At 41.8% G+C, this 17,326-nt stretch overlaps 1 protein-coding gene across 7 annotated transcripts in view; it reads right to left on the bottom strand.

Moving 5' to 3' along the window:
- The window catches only part of TNRC6B (trinucleotide repeat containing adaptor 6B), a 259,188-nt gene that overhangs the window by 212,299 nt on the left and 29,563 nt on the right, over nucleotides 1-17,326 (bottom strand). For 6 of the 7 annotated variants that reach the window (XM_075912508.1, XM_075912457.1, XM_075912600.1 and 3 more), the window contains 2 exons: nucleotides 15,940-16,012; nucleotides 13,807-13,894 (listed from right to left, as the gene is read on the bottom strand). In XM_075912508.1, the coding sequence (XP_075768623.1) occupies nucleotides 13,807-13,851 (45 nt within the window). In that variant the 5' untranslated portion in view covers nucleotides 13,852-13,894; nucleotides 15,940-16,012. Of the gene's footprint in view, nucleotides 1-13,806; nucleotides 13,895-15,939; nucleotides 16,013-17,326 lie in introns of those variants that run through there. The other variant, XM_075912916.1, reaches the window with a different exon arrangement.

Genomic DNA, 17,326 nt, shown 5'->3' on the forward strand with positions numbered 1-17,326 from the left:
CTGATTTCTTGTTATGAGAAAATATCGGAGTAGAAACCTCTGTTCCTGACATGTTGGGGTACTGGTTCTATGGACCCCAAGTGGAGGAGATGATCAATCTCTTGACGAAGCACGCGCTTGTGAGTGGGTCCCTGAAGAGGGACGGGGAGGGAGGATGCATAGAGGGGAATTTGGTAAAAGAGATGCAGTATCCTGCTCTAACAACTTCTAGCACCTATTTGTCAGACGTGATTTCTGACCATTAGTGTAAGAAGGGTAGGAGGCAGTGGTGGAAGAATAGGTATGATTGAGGATTTTCTGTATGTGGGAGTGGTACCAGACTCTCGACCTGGCTTTCAAAAGGTTTGCCTGGACACAGATGGTTGCGATGCCACAGGTTGATCGGTTGTTTGCTTGCGTTTGGTTTGGCATTGTCTTCTCCTGTTTTCAAAGTGCCCCTGGTTCTGATTGAAAGGAGAAGACTTGTATCTGTGGTTAAAGTATTGATTTTGTTTCCATTTCCCTGCAAGTACGAGAATCCTGAGAGTTTTTAGTATTGTCCTTGAATCTTTAAGGGAATGGAGAGACGCATTAGTAGTGTCAGCAAATAACTTGGAGCCCTGGAAAGGGAGGTCCTCTATAGTGGTCTGTACCTCCCGAGGAAACCTAGAGAGGTAGAGCCAGGAGACCCTTCTCATGATCACTGCTGTAGTGATGGAACGTGATGCTGTGTCCAATGCATCGAGTGCAGCCTGGAGGGCTGTTCAGGAGATCAGCATACCCTCATTAATGTTGGCAGAAAATTGCTGTTTCTTGTATTCTGATGAATTTTCAATAAATGACGATAACTGTTCAAATAAGTGGTGGGTATATTTCACCAGCATAGCCATATAATTTGCTATGTGTAATTGCAACGATGCTGAAGAGTAAGCTTTACTCCACATAAGATCCAACTGTTTCCAGTCCTTGTTGAAAGGAGTGGTACGTGTTGCGCCCTGTTTGCCCCTTTGATTGACCGAGTCCTTCACTATAGAATTTGGGCCCGGATGAGAGAAAAGAAAGTCTGCGCCCTGGGCTGCCATATAATGTTTACAATCAGACCTCTTGCAGACTGGTGAGATTGTGGCTGGTGTCTGCCATATTATCTTGGCAGGGTCCATCAGGGATGGATCCATAGGTAGGGCCAATTTTGAGGCTGGAGCTGTGTGAAGTATGCTGGTCAACTTGTGTTGAGTCTCCAGGAGGCTCACCAGAGAGACCTCAAGGACGTCAGCAACACATTTGAAAAGCTCCTGAAAGGAGCGAAAGTCATCAACCTGCCATGAGGTGTGGTGGCAGCATGAGTGTATCATTGGGCAAGGAGGACAATGTGTGTGTGTTGCAGGGTAAGAGGAGATTGACGCCTCATCACTGGAGCCAAGTTCTTGCTCTTCCTGATAAAGTGACCTGGTTGCAGGAGTGATCATCATGGGCTGTTGCGCTTGTACTTGTTGCTGTTGCTGGGCCCAGTATGGCGCACATGGGTCCCAATAGGGCCAGTTGAGTGGTAGAGGCATGAAAGGGAGCAACCACTGGCGAGGTGGCTGTTGCGCTCCCGTCAGTACTGGCGGTTGCAGTTGTTTAGGGGATAAATGTCTCAGAGAGAGCGACCTCATTACTGAGTCTTCATCATCGCTCATAGGGGCGGGGTGGAGTGAGCAAGTGCAGGAAACTGCCTGATGCGGGGGTGCCATCAGTGCCAAATAAAGGTGTTGTCAGTACTGAGGATATTCAAAGGTCCCCCTCAGTGGTGAACGGCAGTGGTCTCGGTGCCTGCAGTGCAGCTCCTGCTACGATCTGTGGTGCTGACACAACCCGTGGTACCGACGAAGGAGATGTCAGTAGCACATGTTTATGGCTCTTCAGTACCAAAGACGCTATAGGTGCCGCTATAGAGGTTCTCCATATGTGGCAGCTTCCTCTTATTGAATGTCCTCTAAAGCAAACATTTCACTGCTCACTGGTGCAATGTCCACATATAACTTATCAAACATTAGGAATGAAAAGCCCTGCTGGACTAGGACATATCCATCTATATATTATATCCATCTCAGTGCAAGCTATCCCATGGGAAACAATTTACTAGTGTTCCAGCTATACCAGTTTTAAATGACTCACATTTTATGATTTCTACCACTCCACTTGCAAGACTATTTCCCAGCATAATAGATGGGACCACTGAGAAAGTCACCAATACTCAATCTAAGTTCTGTTTACTTAATTAAATTCCTTAAATTTTATGCACCTTTCTACCACCCTAAATGGTTTTTGCAATCTGCTTGGCCAAACTAATAAAAGCACTAGTATTTATGAGATTTTCCTCTATAAAGTGATATTCAAGCTCACAAGAGATGAGAGGAGATTCATAAACTCTAAAACCAGAAAAGAACATTGTGGCCATCTAGTCTGACTTCCTGCATAGTGCCAAAAATAATTCCTAGGGATGATTCTCTAAAAGATCTCGTCTTGATTTTAAAATTGTCTACGGAATAACACACACACACACACACACACACACCCACCCCACCCACCCTCTGGGTAAATTGTTCCAATAATTACCGTAAATTAGCGTACATAACCCGCACTCATGTATAACCCGCACCTGTGCAAAGCCCGCAGCTTTTCCTGAATGAGTAAAAAAAGTTTTAGATAACCCATGGACGTGTATAACCCACGGGTTATATATGCTACTTTAAGGTGACTGCACATACTGGTTGCCAGCAGGGTAAACAGAGCGCAGCGCAGGCGAGCTGGCCGGCCTACAGGAGGGGAGCTGCATGCCCAGCTGCAGCCAGGCGCAACCCACCCTCCTCCGGGCCAGGGGAATGGAGAGCGCAGCCCAGGCAAGCTGGCCAACCAGCCTGCGGGAAGGAAGCCGCACCCATGACCAAGCTTTGCGCAGCTGCAGCCAGGCACAACCCACCCTCCTCCAGGTGGGGGGGGGGGGGGGGGGGGGGGAGAGAAAACAGAGACCGCAGCACAGGCGAGTAAAAATAAACTTGTATGCCCCGTGGACATGTATACGCTGCGGGGAGAGGAAGGGGAGGGGCTTGTAAAAACGTGTATAACCCACGGGTTATATATGCTAAAAGACGGTAATTACTGTTAACAGTAAATATTTATATTTTATTTCCAGTCTGAATTTGTCTAGTTTCAAATTCCTGTAACTGGATCATGTTATATCTTTTTCTGCTATACTGAAGAGCCCATTATTAAATATTCGTTCCTCATGTTCACACTTACAGATGGTAATCAAGTCACCACCCTTCTCTTTGCTAAACTAAACAAACGGATCTCCCGGAGTCTTCCAAAGTAAGGCATTTTTTCTAATTCTTTAATCATTCTCATGACTCTTCTCTGAACTCTACAAATTATTAAAGTCTTCCTCCAATTGTGGACACCAGAATTAGACAGTATTTCTCACTGACACCAAACAGAGATAAAATAACCTTTCAAGTCCAATCTCACATTCTTCTATTTATGAATCCTTTAGTCACATCAGATCTTTCGGCCACAGCATCATAATGCAAACACCTGTTCAGCTGATTAACAGCCACAACTCCCAAATCTTTTTCAGAGGTACTGCTTCCCAGGATTCAATCCACATAGTGTAAGTATGGCTTAAGTTCTTTGTTCCCAATGTAGACATTTAGGCATAATAAAAAGCATATTTCCGGTGTGCCAATTTATCAAGCATTCTAGATAGTAACCTGTCCACTTTGTTATTTACCATTCCCACAATTTGTGTGTCATCTGCAAACATTATCAGTGATGATTTTATGTCTTCTTCCAGGTCACCATAAAGATATTAAATAGCATAGGGCCAAGAACAGATATTCATCCCTGCAGGACCCCACTGGAATGACAATTCTCAGTTACTTTTTGAGAACTATGCATAGTTGTTGTAGCCATGTCAGTCCCATGACAGAAACAAGGTGGAAGAGAACTACCTTTTATTTGCCTAACTTCTGTTGAAGAGAGAGACAAGCTCTCAAGAGAACTCTTCTTCAGATTTGGGAAACACTCAGCTAAACAAACAGTGGAACAGATTGTTTAGTTGAAGTAGTTAACATATTTCAAGGGATCATTCATGGTGAAGTGGCCCATTAACACATCTCCAATCCTTGGGAGCATGGGGGAAAAAAGGGTTGTTAGTGAGTTAACTGCTTTAATAAGCAAAAATTCCAAGTGTCTCTATTTAGTCCATGATTTTGTTAGACACTAAAAGTTATGAATTTAAGCTCCCAGACTCATTTTTTAAAGTGTTGTACAAGTTTCCATTAAGGATGAGGGGGCTGATATGGAGTGATCGTTGTGTGAAAAGTGTTAACCCTTAGGTGATGAGGTGTTTTTGTCCTTTATCCTTTTCCTTTGAGAGTTCTTTCGAAGGCGTAGCAATTGTATATTTCACTCAAATAGTTATTACTGGGGCACTTGCACACTGAATGAAGTAAACCACATATTGCAATATGCATATGAAGAACCTATGAAATTTGAAAGATGGGGGGGAAGAGAAGGATGATCATCATTATAGCAGTTTTTGCATCTTGTTCTTGCGGGGTCTGATACTACTTTGAGTTGGTTTGTTCTAATCTGCGAGGTGCTTACTTCTGATGAGTTTGGAGAGGCTGAGGGGTTTTTTGAAGCCAAGAAGGAGAAGGGTCCAGGAAAGATTCCTTTCAGATTCAGAATACAGTCTCCATCAAGTATGGGTTGTAGCTATCTGATGATATTCCATATGGTTTCTGCACTGGGTGGTAGGGGACAACAAGGGGTGTACAACTGGAGGGGGTTTTATTTGTGTATGAAAGGTTCTCTCAGAGTACATGGGTGGCCCGTTCCATGACACAACCAACTTCTCAGATGGAATGTCCTTGTTTGGTGAAGGCAGTTTTGAGTATATTAAAGTGTATATCCCCAGGCCTTGTCCACACTGCCACAGATCGTATTTCTAAGTTACTCAACTTCAGCTATGTGAATAACATAGTGAAGTCGATGTACTTCGGTTTGTCATGGTGGAGTCAACAGCTGATGCTCTCCCACTGACTCCACTTACCAGTACTCTTCTCATTCTGGTGGAGTTCCCAGAGTTGACAGGAGAGCACTCGGCGGTTGATTTATTGCGTCTATACTACACAGAATACTGAACAGAAATATTTACTGAACACTTCTGCCTTTTCTGCATTTATTATTGATAATGCTATATGATTAGTTCAGTCTCCATCTTCCTAAATATCAGCCCAGCAAGGTGTCAAAACTGTTTTCTCAGATATATTCCCCCAAAAATTTCTAAACTTTGGTTTACAAATGCCATAATTTGCAATTTCACAACTATAAAAAATTACAAATGTTAAGAAGGCTAATCTTCTGTGTGTGTTTTACCACATATAGATATATAAAATGACCATACTGACTTAGCCATAAGAAATACCTAAATATGGGTTAATATATTCTTTCAGCTCCAACACTTTAAATGGCCTGTAAATAGTTTTTGTTTTACACAAAATCAGAGAGAAAATCCTGAACAGCACTTTAAAAATAATAAAAATCAAAAGCAACCCAGTCTTAACTCCAGGATTCCACTTGGATACCAGAATGGTAGTAATATTAGTAAAGCAAAGGTGTAAGGACAGGAAAGCAATAACATGAGGGAATGCAACAGGCTGATAAATGAGAACAGGTGGGTAACTGGGGAGGAAAAAAAAGCAGCAACAAAGATTTACAGGAAAGTTTCTCAAGAGGGCTTGATGTACAGCACAGTAGAGAATCAAAACAACAGTAGGGGCAAATTAATATATTTATATTAATATTTACTATTCTTGGTTAATACTTTCATCTGCCTTGAAAAATGGCAACTGTAGAGAGTACATCGAAAAAGCTGCCTCAAGTCATCAGTTTCAGTTAACACTTCTCTGTGTCTTCAGCTGAAATCTATTTTGTAAATACTTATGATAAAACTGAATGATGAGACATTCATACAACTGCCAATAGTGCAGCAGAAGTACCATTCTCCGCCTTCCCTAATAGAAGTATTACACTACCATCACAAAAACTGAGCTGGCATTCTGTTTACAGATACTAGAAGGCTCCACTCTTAAAAATTTAAGCCAGACTGAATCAACAAATGGTTTGAACTTGCATTTTTTCCCTCTTTTCCTACAATCCCAGAGGATCAACACAATCCAGAAACACACTGATACATATCAAAGTATTGTACTTTGTAGACACTAAAGTGTCCCACTCCCCTTACAGATCTCAAATTCTTACTATGAATTTGTTTAAATGATAACCATTAACAAGCATGAAAAAGATGACAGCAGTTATCAGAAAATACAATTTAAACTTTGTTGATTAATAGCCTTACTGTTACAACCAAAAATGTCTCCTGCCAGTGCTGGAAATACACTACAGATATTACTATTTTAATTGGAAATTTTAGTTTCCTCCTGTGAAATTTTATGACAAAGAAACAATTGAGAACTATAGAATAGAAGTATTGTCTGCACAGTAATCCTGAACAGCTGGACAAAAATAGTCCACGATCAAACACAAACATGTAATTCAGTAATTGTTTGATTTTTTTAAAATAAACCGAGGCATCTACTGGAAAGAGTCTGAGTATGCATTCAATGGCATAAATATATTTTCTTAAAATTAAAGCAAAAATAGTTGTATAATCCAAAGAGCTGTTCTTCAGTACAAAATTAAATTAATTCTAATTTTAAATGAACAGGAGGCTTCCATAAAACTGAAAGAATGATAGGCTCTTAGTATTAACTCATCTGTATAATGAAGCAAAGGCACTTCCTTTCCTCTATTATTTTGAGGCAGACATAGAAATACCTCACGGGGTTTGTTATACACTGGATTTTTGTCAGCAAAACCTTTGTTGTTCAAAGGTGTTAAAAAACATACAAATCCCACAAGACAAAAGTTTTTGTGGACAAAAAGCATCAGTATGAAGAGCGCTTTGTCAGCGAGAGATCTCTCTTCTGCCAACAAACAGTGGCTATGCTGCATGTGCCTTTTAGTGGCATGGCTTCACCAGTACAGTATTGCTAAAAGCTGCATAGTGCAGATACAGCCTGAGTGTAAAGGGATTCAGTCTTCCTGTTAAATCAGACTTCCATCTGTCCTGAAAACAGTTATTACATCTCATATGTTAGGTTCATTTAAAAACCTTGATTTTTACACTGGCTTTTTCTCCATATATATGGCACTAACACTGGAAAACTACCGGAAACATCAGCGCAACATGACAGATATTGGCCGTGCTCCTGATCCTGATACAATGTTAACAAAAAGATCATTTTCTGACCATGTCAAAAAGGAGAAAAGCACAGACTTACATCACCTAGAGAAGCTCCACAAGATACTAAGGCCTAGCAGGAACTCGGCTAAGAGCAGACAGGGGTCCTCCAACCAATTCAAATTCTTACAAGAAAACAAAAATAAAACCAGCAAGTTTTGAATAGGGATGTTAAATTTTCATTAATCAAATAGTCAATGGGATTTCCATCGACTATTCAATTAGTTGATAAGAACTTCTGTGTTCTGCATTTTTAAAAAAAGGCGGGCTGCCCCTTTAAGATGGCCGCCATCTTGGGCACCATTTTTTTAAAACCCCGCAGCTCTGACCCGGTAAGCACAGGGAAGCCGGCGGGGGAGGGGTGAGGACCATGTGGGGGGGGGGGGGGAGGGAAGTAGGAACAGCTTCGCGAGACGCACTTTTGGGGGGCAAGAGCTGCATGTGGCTTGGAAGCCACAGGTTGGCCACAGCTGCTCTGCTGCACTGAATCAGCCAACTGATCAAATACAGCAAGTCACATTTTTCCTATATATGTGAAATGTGCATGTGAGTGTGTATAAAGTTTAAAACTGAAGTCAAAATACTATTATATATGAAAAATTGGTCTCTCATACACAGGGTTATCATTACAACAGACTTTTGGCTGTCAAAGAGAGACCAAAAGGTAAATCAAAAAAGTTACTAAAGGTTCGAAAGGTGGCCCAATGAGTCTCAAAAGGACCAGGGTAAGGTCTCATGGGGGGGACTATCTGCCACAACTGGGGGTACAGTCTTTCTAGCCCTTTAAGGAAGCATCCAAGCATGGGCTTACCAAATACCAACCACCCCACTGCACCTGGATGGAAAGCAGAAATAGCTACCAGTTGGACACTGATAAAATAACAAGGGCTGGCAGTCTCATCTAAGTAGACTAAGTGGTCCAGTATAAAGGGAACTGAGGACTGCAGCGGAGGGGTGCCCTTGCACAGAACAAATAAAGAACCTTTTCCACTTGACTAGAAAAGTGCTGAAGAGAACTGGATCAAAGACTGAATGGATTGTAAGAGGAGATCTGCCAGTCAGAAGTGCCTCAGCCAATACAGGCCAATGACAATGACCACAACCATGCTTCTTGATCTTGGAGATCACCCTGGGAAACAGGGAAATGGGGAAGGGTGAAAAGAAGGCCTCCCTTCCGCTGCAGGAGAAAAGCATCTGGTAATTATCCTGTTCTCAGTCTACATCTGGAGCAGAAGTTCTGACATGTGTTGTTCATGGTCTTTCAGGGACATCCCCAAAGACTGAATATCAGCTCTACTACAGAATCATGCAGGGACCAATTAAAGATTGTCTGCTCAGTAAGTCCTGTGACATGAAATGCCTCGCAGTCACCCCACTCTGATGGCACCAACTCCAGAATCTGATGGATTATGTTTCTTTTTGTACTGCTTTTGTCTGTGAAGATTTGCACTACTGAATTTCAGAGAACAAACAGGGAAAGCCAGTCTAGTAGCATTGAGCTTTAGGATGTCTAAATCTTTAGCTAAATATCATTAAGGAACCAAGACTGGAGAGGAATGCTGCGAATGCCAACAGCCTCAGTGCTAGGATGGCAGGCATTAATCTGACCATTGTCCATTTAAATGGAGCATTCTTCCATGCCTTCCTTTTTCTGCCCCCCTCCCCCCCCCCCCACACACACACACGATAGTGGCTGCTCAAAAGAGCATTTGTTGACTCTGGATTCTTTGGTGGTGGATGTTTCTTTTGGATCTGAGGAGGCACACATCAATTGCTCAAGTAGGTGAAGATGTAGCTTCGTGCACATCAACTGACTCATGAGTTTTTTTTATAAGAGCATCGTAATGGAGATGTGTTTTTCTCCAGGCATAAAGGGCATTAACCGAGTGAATGAGCCTATCACATGTGGGGCAAGACTTAAACCATTAAGGTTGGCAGTTAGCACAAGACCATACTACACACGAGGGAAATTTTATGAGTTTGACTTTTCATGTGAAACATTTTACATTCTATTGTGGAATGTCCAATAGAGTGTGGTTGAATTCTCTTTTTAGCAGGTCACCTGGCATATTGTAAGTCACTGAGTGAAAAAAGAGATAAATACACTGGCCACTATGCTCCAGATACTTGCTGAAGACAAGATTAGATTAGAATAAGAGTACGTCACAGGTGTCAACTAGGGATGTAAGCATGTGGACAATTACACGATGAGCCTGGGCTTATCAGTTAATCATATCGACTAGACACAACCCCCTCCCTTGCTGCAGAGGCAGTAAGGGGCAGTTGGAGCTGGTGCCCACGAAAAGCCAGCTTTTAAGCTGGCTCCCCGTGCATGTTGGCACCTGCCTGCCCTTCCTCCCTGCACTGCTGCTGCTGTGGGAGGCAACAAGGGTGGAAGGCAGGCACCTCCTCGGAGCCAGCTCTCTGAGCATGCCAGCTTCTGCAGAACCGCCTCCCCCCACCTCCCACAGAGGCAGAAGCATGGGGGAGAGGAGAGGGTAGGGGCAGGCAAGAGCTGGTGCTGCGGGGAGCTAGCTTAAAAGCCAGCTCCTCACGAGCACCGACTCCTGCAGAGCCGCCTGCCACCATCCTTCCCCCACACTGCTGTCTCTGATAGACAGGCAGCGGCAGCATAGAAATAAGGGGAGCAGGCGGGAGCTGGTACATGTGGGAAGCAGCTTTCAAACCAGCTTCCCATGCATATCAGCTCCCGCAGAGCTGCCTACTCCATACACTGTTGCTTCTTTAGCAGGGAGGGAACAGGCAGGAGCCAGTGTTTGTGGGGAGCTGGCTTAAAAGCCTGCCCCCCCCCCCATGTGTAAACGTGTAACCTCTAGAATTTCCAACAGTTACATGTTTATACAACTAAACGATAGTTAAGATCCCTACTGTCAACCTGGCAGAGTTGCAGGAGGAGTCCAGGACTGGAATAGCAGGGATTTCTTAAGGTCACAATTAAGATGAATTATTCACTGTATTTTTCCTGTCTCATTAAAAATTGATTTTTCAAATAAGTCCAATCTACCCTCAGAATCCTGCGAAATCATTATTCCTCAAAAATATACCTCTGACATATAAGTTTTCATTTTTTAAAAAATATACAGCATGATAGCTGTTAAATCACCTCAGACAAGGAGAATTAAGCTTAACCAAATGCCATGAGTCTTCCTGAGCTTGCAGCAAGCGGCAGCAGACAAGCATACATTTTTCTCTGCCTCAATTAATTAGCTATGAATCAGACAGTAACATAAAATGTCAACATTTAACCATTTCACTGCTGGTCCTTATACCAGATACAGCCAATTAACATTCTGACCTCACAAATTCATTTCCTCCATAGCACTCCAAGGGCAGAAAGCTCCAGATATCTCCTACTCCTTCTGGACCCTTCACCTTGCTCTGCTACAATACCTTTGTTTCATTTGTGCTGTGGTAAGAACAAAAAGCTTGTCTAGAAGTATGAACTAATATCTTAACCAGGTGCCAAACAAGAGAGGCCTGATTCTGATTTCATGCACACACTGGGGTAAATCAAGAATATCTTCACTGAACTAATTAAAAGTTATATGGGTGTAAAACTAGTCTAAAGTCCACTAGCTGTTAGCTCCATGAACTGCTGCATTGTAGCCTCATTTGAAGCAACTTTAGTATTGTAGTTTCAAAGAAAAACAAACAGTGCATGTAATACGCTCTGCACTGCCACACGACACAGTCCTTTCTTCAAACCTACAGGAAGAGGAGTGTGCCAGAAGACTGACCAATCTAGAAATTAAAGGACCATTATTTATGGGCTCAGAAGAGTTATTTTTAGTCAGAAAAATGATGGTTACAATGTGCAATGTTTTGGATGGTTGGAAGAAATGAAAGGATCCTAAAGATGCCAAACATGAATACAAAGATTTCATCAAAGAAGGGAAGAAAAACAAAGTAGCCAAAACTATGGTCTAAATTTGCACGTATCCTCCGTAAGTGTTACATATTTGCCTTTATTTGTAACTGAATGCTTGGGGGGGAGGGGACGACAAGGAAGGCAGAAGCAATCCTGAACAAGTGTAGACATTGGCTAGATACTCTGCCATGATTTTAGAAGAAAACATTTATCCAGAACACTAAGAATGAGCCTGACAAGACCAAAGCAGTAATGAACGAAGTAGGGATGCTAGATAGCAGTTATTTTAATAATCATGTAACCACTAAATTTCTTAGCATTTACTTGATGATCACCCTCCCACTGAGGGGATGGCTGGCAGCCAGTACGCTTTCAGCTCCACTCCCGGGGAACCCCCTGCCACACCACGCTGCTGCCTCTGTATCAGATAGAAGCCAGTCCACAAGGGAAGTGTGTTTAAAACTGGCTGTGGACAGGAGCTGCTGCCATCCTGCACTGTGTAAGGTGGCAGGTGGCTCCCCTGCATGCTCCTCATTGAAAACTCTGACTGGTGGGCTGGGACTGAGCCAGCCTGCCAGTCCAAGTTTTAAATGAAGAGCATGCACGGGGGGAGATGGGGTTGTTGCAGTTAACCAGGACGTAAATCAATAAACAATCACTTATCAGTTAAACCATTAGCCGACTAGCCGTTAACATCCACAGAACAAAGAGCCATATATAATCCACTTTGTTTCCCCCAGGACACACTTATTGTTCTTTGAAATTACTTTTTTCTTATAAATTTAAAAATTGTTCCTTTATACCTGCATACATGTAACTAAACAACATGCATGGTTCACCTAGAATACAAAATTGAAATCAGAGAAAATAGTTATCCAAATATTTATAAATACCACAGAAAAGTTTAATGTGTACAAGATGATACAACTGAGATAACAGCAGATTGAAATTGAGAGGAAAAGTTAAATCAAATATCAACTGAATTTTAAAAAAATGTCTCCTAATGGAAGGGAAGAAAGGCTCATACCTACAATCATTTAAAATGAAATGAGACAAAGCACTATTTTAGCAAACAATATAGCCCAATGTATGATGGGAAGAGGGCCTAGATATGCTAATGTGTTTTTCCCATTTCTGATATTTCTCACACACAAGTCAGCCTCCTCATGCGTTCCCAAAAGCCTAAAACACACAGAAACATTCTTTTACTTTGTTGAAAAATATGCATTCATGACTGTGCTCATCACATAGAAAGCTAGAGTGTTTCTAGAATTAGTAACTAATTTCACTATCCTGTTTCCCTTTACACCTCCCCAATGAATTTTCTGAACTGGCAAAATCTCTCTGTGCAAGGCATTCAGCTGCCTGGGTCAATTACACGCACTGCTGTTCTAACAACAGTTTGGAACCTGCTATGGTTTTCATTGTAACTGTGAAGTTCAGCTCTCCCTCCTCCCAAAACCATTTAAAAGCTTTTTGTCCCAGGCATTTTCCAAGAAATTCCAGAGAATCACCATAGCAACTCTCTTTGTACTAACAGACCATCACCTTGAGGTACATGTATAGCTCAGATAATTTGTTATTCTGTTAATGTATGCAAATATGTGAAGAAAAAACATAAGAATGTGTCTCAATGGAATAATAAAGATCGAAAAAGTTAGACTGATTTATTCAATCCTCAATAGGGTTGTCTTGTATAGACTTCGGCCTGGTCTACACTGGGAGTTGGTACCTAATATATAGCACAAACAAGCTAATACGAATTTGGTTTTGGTTGACTTATTTACACATGCTTGCAGCAAAGTGAATATTAAACTGTCTTTCAGTAAAGATTATAATTTTTAGGACAGTGAAATACAGCTAACCACCTGTGCAACATTTTGATAGTATACCATGTATTTACACAAAAGGTCATTTGTAATATTGGAACACCTGAATTTTAAGATAAAAGAAGTAGCTAAAAGGCACTATCCTGTATCCCTTCATATCCCTCTACCGAGTTTTCTAAATTAGCAATAATCTTCTAAGAAAGGTATTCACCTGGGTCAATTACATGCATTACTACTCTAGCAACAAGTTAGGTTCTCAGTGCATTTCTGAAATTAGTTACTTCCACAGAGGGTATCGTGCTAAGATGTGACTTTTGTGGAATAAATCCAAAGACACAAAAATGTGAGATGTCAAGAATAGGAAATTTTTAAGAATCAGAATTCTGGCACATGGATCCACTTGCAATACGTATATGGTGATTTTGGGACCTGATCACCCAATAGTCTAATGCATTAATCGGGTTAAAGTGGAACCAGGGAATCTTCACACTAATCTTTAGGGCCTTCCAGTTTCAGTAAAAAGGCTAGTATTATTGAAAAGTTTTGGGTTTTTTTTTTGTTTTTTTAAAGGAACTTCCTCTTTTTCCCCTTTGGACATTTCCTGTAAGGTATTTATAGGATAAATGCAGTATTAATACTAGATTTGCTCAATTCTACTTTTTAAATACAATCATTTCAGAAGTTAGTGTTTGCAATGTCTATTCCCTGTCTCAACAAGAAACCTCCTGCTCAAGTAATGTTATTTGCATTATCTCACTGACCTTGGGACTGCCTTCCTCCAGTATTTCTCCCTCATCGGTTTGCATGGGAACAGAATCTGTGCAAAACTGCAGAAATGCAAAATAGTGCCTAGAAGAAATAAAGGGAAGGAAAACAAATTTTAAAATACCCAAAAAATGGTTTGCCATCTTCAACATTCTTTCTTGGAGTGTCATATAACACGATAATACTGAAAGCCTTGGCCTTTAACCAGATAATATACTATATGCAATTGGCCAGGCCTCAGTCAATAGCTGTCATTCAGGGCAAGATGACAATTTTTCTTTCTAAAAAGAACAATGTGTCCAGCAGGCGCACATCAGTATTTGTTTTTTATTTAAAAGTGTCAGAAGGAAATGTCTGAGAATTTACATAGTCATTGTATTCACTCATTCATAAAAAAGGTGTGCGCAGCAAGGAATAATTACAGACTGGAGCTCAATAAGATTCTAATAATCTAAATACAAATACAAAAAAGCCAGCTTTACAAATATAGTATAGAAGAACTTTCCCCTGGTTACTAGGCTAATAAAAAAAACCCTGTCAGCTTGACAGTGATCCTACTGGACCTGCAAATTCTTACCTTAGGATAGAGGTCCCCAACGTATGAGACATGTTCACCTGGAGGAGAGGGATAGAGGACCACTGGGGACACAGATGGGGTCCAGGCCAAACTACAAGGGGATCAGTGAGGGAGCACCACTCAGCTCCGCTCCTGGGGCGACATTAAGGAAATAAACTGCATCAAGAACTAACTTTTTATATTGTAACAAATTGTTACAATGTTCTGAAGGTCAGAGACTCAGACTTTCTTTTATATATAAAAAAAGGAAACAACTATTTCCACATTTTAAAGATGGAGCTGATGGTTATTGAGAAAAATGGGAGAAGTGCATGGAAACACACTACTCCCTGGCAGTGTTCTCTGTAAGCTGAGCATTTGGGTGGCTGCCCAGGAGAGATTCAGGTGCCACCTCACTGATGAGCAGAGCACTCATAGCCACTAGTATGTATTTCTATTGGTGGTGCACATCTGCACTAATCTTGATGCACATAATAAAATTAAGAGAGAACGTTGTTCCCTGGAAAAATTCTGCACCACTGCCCACAGGCAGAATTCATGTTTCCCACCGATTTCTTTGACTTTCTGGTAGAGGAGCAAAAGGAAGCCACAAGAACAGTGAACTCACCACCCCCCCAGCAGCAAAGGCGCATGTTATTTCAGATGCCTGTACTAGGCAGCAAAGAGGTAAGTCAATGGGGAACAGGAGAGAAAGAGTAAAAATCCCCAGCCCTAAGCCTCTGTGCCACGTTCTAATACAGAGCAGCAGTGTGGGATAGCTGCAGGCTCCCTGGAAGTGGGGCCAGGAGCACACTGGCTGCCAGACCCACCCCCGGGATCTATCAAATAATCGTGTAACCACTAACATTTGATGCAGTTACACGACTATTCAATTACATAATATCTAACTTTCTTATTATGAGATGGGATTAAGTATTCACTGTTCTAAAAGGCTGATACTCTTACCACAATTGAACTCTGCCAAAAAAACACCAGAGTACACATCTTTATTCAACAAACATTAAAATTGTTAAGCAATCATCAAAATCTTATACCCAACTCCTCCCACAAAATAAGAGTGAAAGAAGGATTCTACGCCACCAAGGGTACGTCTAGACTACATGCCTCTGGCGACAGAGGCATGTAGATTAGGCTACCAGACATAGTAAAATGAAGCGGCGATTTAAATAATCGCCGCTTCATTTAAATTTACATGGCTGCTGCGCTGAGCCGACAAACAGCTCATCAGCTGTTTGTCGGCTCAGCGCGATAGTCTGGACGCGCGGGTGGCGACATCAAAGGTATTTGTCGACCACCCAGGTAAACCTCCTGATCAGCTGTTTGTCGGCTCAGCGCGGCAGCCATGTAAATTTAAATGAAGCGGCGATTTAAATCGCCACTTCATTTTACTATGTCTGGTAGCCTAATCTACATGCCTCTGGCGACAGAGGCATGTAGTCTAGACGTACCCCAAGGAGCATTGCTATGCCAGTCAATTAAAGGTTAGTATAGGTTAATTCTGCTTCTAGACTCCTAAAATGCCAAGTAAATGTTACTGTTTGAATAATTTTACCTTTGACAGTTTCCTAGGGCTGCTAAAGCCCACAAGGATCCGTCCTGGCTACATTCAGTGCAAAAACAAAAACCTGAAAAAAAAAACAAAAGAAAAATATATCATCACTAGATCACAGTAGGTAGAAGAGAAAGACAAACTTCCTTCCAAAGATACGCAACCCCTCACTTCCAAAATGATTTTTTAAAGTTTATCCTCCTTATAAGTAGGGCTCTACCAAATTTATGGACATGAAAAACTTATTATGGACCATGACATCTGGTCTTGTGTGTGCCTTTATTCGATACTATACAAATTTCACAGGGACCAGCATTTCTGAAATTGGCAGTCCTGACCCAAAAGGGAGTCGCAGGTGGGATGTTGTGACATAGCCACCCCCTTACTTCGGCACTGCCTTCAGAGCTGGGCAGCCAGAAAGTAGCATTGCAGAAGTAAGGATGGCATGATATTGTACTGCCTTCTTTACTACTGCACTGCTGCTTGGGGGGCACTGCCTTCAGAGTTGAGCATTTGGCTTTGGAGTTAGGCTCTCGGTCCATAGTTACCACTCTTCATTTGCCCAGCTCTGAAAGCAGTGCCACCAGCAGCATAGAAGTAAGGGCAACAGTACCACAACACCCTCTTCAATAGCCTTGCAATCTCATACCCCCTCCCCACACACACAGACCATCCTTTTTGGGTCTGGAGCCCTACAATTACAACACTGTGGAATTTCAAATTTAAGCAACTGAAATTGTGAAATCTGTTATTTTGAAAATCCTCTGACCCTGAAATTGACCCTACTTATAAAGGAAAGCAATTGCATAGGTAAAAATTCATGATTGTAAGGGAGGTGGAATGAGCTACCAGTTTATTTTATTCTCAATTTTGCTTGCTTAAAAATGGAACAAAACTTTCTCATTCCCCTGGAATCCCACATCAATATGCTTCCCTGCCACAACCAAGTTTCTTTTTTGAAAAAACAATTTTGCACACTAAAAAAAGTGTCAATGGTAGAGTACCATAATGTATTTTTATGGAACAGGTGTTGAGGTACAGAAGTATGAGAGGAGAGAATGTTACAAGCAGAGAGCCTTAAAATAATATTGATGCTACAATACCACACACCCACCCACACCCACTCTGACTGGGAGAATTAGACAGGGATTTCACAGCCTGATAGCCATAGAAAACCTGAACAAAAGATGCATCTTACACTGTCCTGCATAATACGGCACGCTCAGACGCACTTCAGGCAACATATGCTAACAGTGTGGGTGTGTCACAGACATCAACCTGCAAACTCTCCCTTTGGAAGAGATTGCCAATTGTGCTCTCTAAAGAGCTGATGTCATAAGAGGACATAAGGAAAATGGGACCTCTGCAATTACTGAGGTAATTTTCCCCT

The sequence above is a fragment of the Pelodiscus sinensis genome, chromosome 1 (genome assembly GCF_049634645.1).
Source record: "Pelodiscus sinensis isolate JC-2024 chromosome 1, ASM4963464v1, whole genome shotgun sequence".
Taxonomy (NCBI): domain Eukaryota; kingdom Metazoa; phylum Chordata; order Testudines; family Trionychidae; genus Pelodiscus; species Pelodiscus sinensis.